General features: G+C 33.8%; 1 protein-coding gene across 1 annotated transcript in view; it reads left to right on the top strand.

The window, feature by feature from the left end:
- The window catches only part of STIL (STIL, centriolar assembly protein), a 43,796-nt gene extending 39,574 nt beyond the window's left edge, over positions 1-4,222 (top strand). Inside the window, exon 17 of the mRNA XM_011367655.2 lies at positions 2,688-4,222. Coding sequence (XP_011365957.1) covers positions 2,688-3,477 — 790 coding nt within the window. The 3' untranslated portion in view covers positions 3,478-4,222. The remainder of the gene's footprint in view (positions 1-2,687) is intronic.
- Positions 4,223-5,158: the final 936 nt, after the last annotated feature.

The raw sequence follows: 5,158 nt of genomic DNA, 5'->3' as shown, positions 1-5,158 counted from the left end.
TGTTAACAGTGATTTTTCAAATATGTCCTTTTTCTTTTCATCAGGGTCAAGTGAACCACCTTTTAAATAACGCTTCTAAAGAAACTGAACAACCATCTACCAAGGCAGTAATTATCAGCCATGAATGCACCAGAACCAAAAATGTTTACCATACAAAGAAAAATAAACATGATTCAGGACTGGTGGACAAAGATTTTGTTCTTAATGCAACCCTTAAGCAACTAAGAAGCCTTGGAGTAAAAATTGATTCTCCCACTAAAGTGAAGAAAAATGCACATAAAGTGGATCATGCTAGGTAACTTTAAATTTTGTTTTAAAAGATGAATAAATTTTAGATATATTGCAGTAGTTTCATGAGAACGGGTATAAGCTTGCCACTCAGTTCAATTGATTAATCATTCATTCCACATCTGCTAGATGTATGATGAATAAGAAATCATCTCTACCCTGTAGATTCTTCATTTTGGTAGGAGAGAGGGTTATATACATAAGTAATTAGAGAGAGATTATGTGATGTCTCCTGGGTAAAGATGCCAATGAAATACTCTGGGAGTCTTTGGGAAAGAAAAATGAGGTTTTATTCATTTCTGGAAAGTGTTCCTGGAGGTGACAGCATCTGCACCAACCCCTGGATGTATGGTTATATAGTTGTGCCATCTAAAAGGCAAAGACATTTTTTTTTCTAGAAATATGTTTCGAAGAATGTAGTTACATGAACCTTATTTATTGTTTACCAGTTCTAATTGGCCATGTTCTTCTGTTCACATTCCTCTTATTCAGATATTACCTTAGCACATACTTGTTTTTAAAGGGGATAAATCTGGAAATTATATTACTGTTAGCATGTTATCTGTTAATTATTTTTGTTGTTGTTTTCTAGTTACAAAAGTAATACAGTCTCATGATTTAAAAAAAAAATCAAATAATACATGAGTATCAGATAAATACAAAAGCACCTACTCCCCAAACTCTTTAGTCTGACTCCTCCAAGGTTACTTCTTGATTCTTTTATATTCTTCTTGAAATGTTCAAGTATGTATGTGTGATAAGTGTGCTTTGAGTTTTTTTGCTTAACATTATAGCTTACTTTTCTTTATAGGTATATGCAGTTCTTATGCATTTACACAGGTGCATAATGTTCTGTTGCACCCATTACTGTAACATAGTGAATCCTAGTCCTCTATTAATGGCCTTTTAGGCTCAATCTCTTATTTCTTGTCTAAAACAATACTAAGTGAACATCATTCTACAGGTACTTGTACAGGTCTCTTTGCAGGATAGATTCCTACAAGTAGGCAGGATCAAAGGATATGTGCAGGTAGGGCTTTGGTAGATGTTGCCATTGCCCAAAATAGATGTACCAGTTTATATTCCTCCCAACAATGTAGGAGGTAAGACGAGCTTTTTTTTTTTTTTTAATTTTTTTTTTTAAATTTTTTTAATGGTGACATTGGTTAACAAAATCCAATAAGTTTCAGCTGTACACTTTAACGGTAAGGCATATATATATTTACACTCTGTGTTCACTTCCCATAGTTAGGTTTCTTTCTGTCACCACATATTTGACACCCTTTACCCCATTTACCTCCCCACTTCCGCCTACCCTCTGGTAACCACTAGTCTATTTATTGTCCATGTCCATGTGTCTCTGTTAAGACTAGCATTTTTGAAGGTTTTATTTTAGTCCTGTGAGAGAGGCTATATAAACATCTGTTGGATTGCACAGATCATCCTGCTGTCTATGTGGAACCCTTACGTTTTGGTTGGCTGCCTTTGAGGAATAGTTTTTAGGTAATGTATTTCTTCACAGTAGCCATCCTATTTTAATGTCTCTAGTGAGAAACATTGAAATTAACACATTTTAGTGTATAATGAAACCAATTCATTTTTTAAGGCCTAGAATGAAATGGAAAGTAAAGCCTTTTTGGTATATCAGTGTGGGATAGTCAAATTGTTTTAATCAAGATTGTTCTGCTCTTAATTTAAATGACAATTTATATTTTAAATTCATAATATAAAAATAATACATGCTCGGGATTGGAATTTTTAAAAATGAAGAAAATGTAAAGTGAACTAATAAGACCCAAAGAAAATTGGCACTTTAGGAAACATAGTTGCAGTTTTACTATATATACAATTTTGTTTTTATTTTTTTTGCTTAACATTATAAAATAGCTATTTTCATTTAATACTTGGGCTATACCCATTTTTAAAATTTGCTTATCTCTGTGAGTTGAAAAATTCATAGAAAGGGATTCATAGGTAGGATTTTAATTTCATATAAGATAATTTTCTCAAGGAAGTGAGCTACTCACTAAAGCTTGTAATGTTCTATTATTAAATGTGTTTCCTGTTTGATCTTATTGTTGTTTTATTTTACCAATATTGAATGACTTTTACATTATAGGGCCTTGTATTTTGTCTTAAAACCATGACTGATGTATAGATTTAGGAAAATTAATTTGCATTCCTACTTTCAGTCCAGGAATCATGGATTACTTTCTAGGTTATCACATTTATCTCTTGAATATATCTGGATCATCAAGAATTAGATGTTCGAGCACTCAGATAAAAAGCACCATGAGGTTTAAAGCTGAAGACCTTTTGTTACTTGTATAGAATGACACTATTTAGAATAGCACTATTTAGTACTCAAGATAAATGGCCTACTTTGTTGTGTCTTTCAGTGTGTTGGCATGCATCAGTCCTGAAGCAGTGATCTCTGGATTAAACTACATGTCATTTGCTAATGTCGGCATGAGTGGCTTAAGCCCCAATGGTGTGGATTTGAGCATGGAGGCAAATGCTATAGCTCTGAAATATTTAAATGAAAATCAGTTATCACAACTGTCTGTCTCTCGATCAAACCAAAATAACTGTGACTCATCTTTTAGCTTTCTACATATTAATACAGACAGAAGCACAGTGGGGCTTAGTTTAATTTCACCAAACAACATGTCATTTGCAACCAAAAAATATATGAAGAGATATGGACTCATACAAAGCAGTGACAATAGTGAAGATGAAGAGGAGCCTCCAAACAACATAGATAGCAAGAGTGAACATTTACTGAGTCAGAACCTCACATCCATACCTGAGAAACTTGATTGTCGGAAGGAGTCTCCTAGGAATACCTGTGAAATCATTAATTGTCACAACGGCGAATCCATGAGCACCCACACAGATACGCCAGTATTGAGAAATATTACAAATGAAATTGTCAATTCAAAAGCAACACAGCGATTGAATGAAAATCCAGCTTTCTTATTAAAGAACCTTAAACCAAGTCCTGCAATGAACCTCAGAACTGGAAAAGCAGAGTTTACCCAACATCCTGAGAAAGAAAACGAAAGGGACAGTCCAATTTTTTCTGAAAGTTTGAAACCTTCTGAAACTTTGAAGCAAATGAATAGTATGAATTCTGTAGGCACCTTCTTAGATGTAAAGCGTCTCAGACAGTTGCCAAAATTATTTTAAACCTTTAACTTCTTGCCCTTTCGATATGAGGACACGTATCTTCTGAAGATGCTTAGAGAAGTCGCAGCTTTTTGGTAGTTTTGAGATTTCTAATCATTCTAAGGGTCACCCTGTTTCTTGGTAGCAGCTGATTGCGAAGAGCTGAACAAGTGGCCTGATTTGTCTATGAGATGGCTGGCTAGTAGGAGAGCTAAGTTAAGTTCTCTGTTCCAATCAAACTATTCAACATCACTGAAACCTTTTAAAAAAAAAAAAAACCTGAGATCAGTAATTTCAGCAAATTTAGGTAAACAGACACTATCCAACTCTAAATCTGAACTGTTCTTTTATACTGTACATTTTGAAAGATAAGTCTGTTTTCCTAGCATGTTGCATCTCTGCATCTATCCAGTATCACCTGAAAGAACATAAAGTTATCATGACCCTGACTAAATTAGCTAAATCAACCCTTAGTGAATTTAAGGGGAAATTTTTATTTTTTTTAAATAATTGAAGATCTTTTATATAAGGAGTGTATATGTCCTCTTAAATTAAGATGCTCATTTGTTAGTCTGTGGAAGTAAAACTTTTGCAATGTGGGTTGATGTTAATGTAACATTTTCAACATATAGCACTAATTATCACAGAATAAGAAAATTATTGGTTATGAGTGTGTTTTATAAACTTGGTGAATTTTTCAAACATTTTAATTTTTTAATAGAACTAAAATGTCTTAAATTTAATAAAAATGTTTAGATTGACTGTTTTCCATTGCCCTCTGTTAGAGCATATCCTTCTGTATTTTTTAAAAAGAACTTTTTAGACTCTCAACAAGTTAAATTATTATTCGGGTGTACACTTCACCGAGTGACCCCCAGTGATAACATCTTACATAACCATAGTAAATGATCAAAACCAAGAAACTGACATTGGGTACAATATTAGTAACTAAACCACAGACCTTCAGGTGTCACAAGTTTTACACGAACTCATTTATTTACTTTCTGGTGTATAGTTCTGTGAAATTTTATTACTTATAGATTTGCATAACCACCACCACAGTCAGCATACAAAACTGTTCCAGCACCACAAAGAAACTCTCTATTGCTACCCTTCCTCTAACCCTAACCCTTAACGAACCAATGGTCTGTTCTCCATCACTGCAATTTTGTCATTTTGAGAATGTTGACATAAATGGGATCATAGTACGTAACTTTTTGAAATTGGTTTTCACTCAGCATAATGTCTTTGAGTTCCATCCAAGTTGTTGAGTGTATCCATAGTTGCTTCCCTTTTCCCCACCTTCTTAAATACTAAGTTTTAAATTGTTATTTCTGAATATAAATGAAAAAAAAAAAATCCTCATTCAACTGAGAGAGAAAACTTCTGCTGAAGTTAAAATAAGATGTCATTGCCTTACATTAAAGTTTGATATATAAACTGGAAAGAAATGTACTTTAGATCTCTAACTACTTCCTAACCCAGCTGGGGCTTTCTGAGGTAATAAGTTGCTAAAACAATTTATAGTTAGCAAGACCAAGTGTAGTCACATGGTGGTAGCTCTCTGCTGTTCCCCACTGGAGCCAGGGACCCATTTCTGAATTTTTCCTTGCGTTGTTGCTCTTTCAAGTTAAAATTAAGATGAGTTAATGGCAATGATGATGATTCTCTGTGTTTCTCTTTGTTTTCATAGGCTTTGGGG

This window comes from Pteropus vampyrus, unplaced genomic scaffold (assembly GCF_000151845.1).
Source record: "Pteropus vampyrus isolate Shadow unplaced genomic scaffold, Pvam_2.0 Scaffold135, whole genome shotgun sequence".
Classification (NCBI taxonomy): domain Eukaryota; kingdom Metazoa; phylum Chordata; class Mammalia; order Chiroptera; family Pteropodidae; genus Pteropus; species Pteropus vampyrus.
Note: the sequence above shows the minus strand (reverse complement) of the source record. Positions and strands in the feature narration are given on the sequence as shown.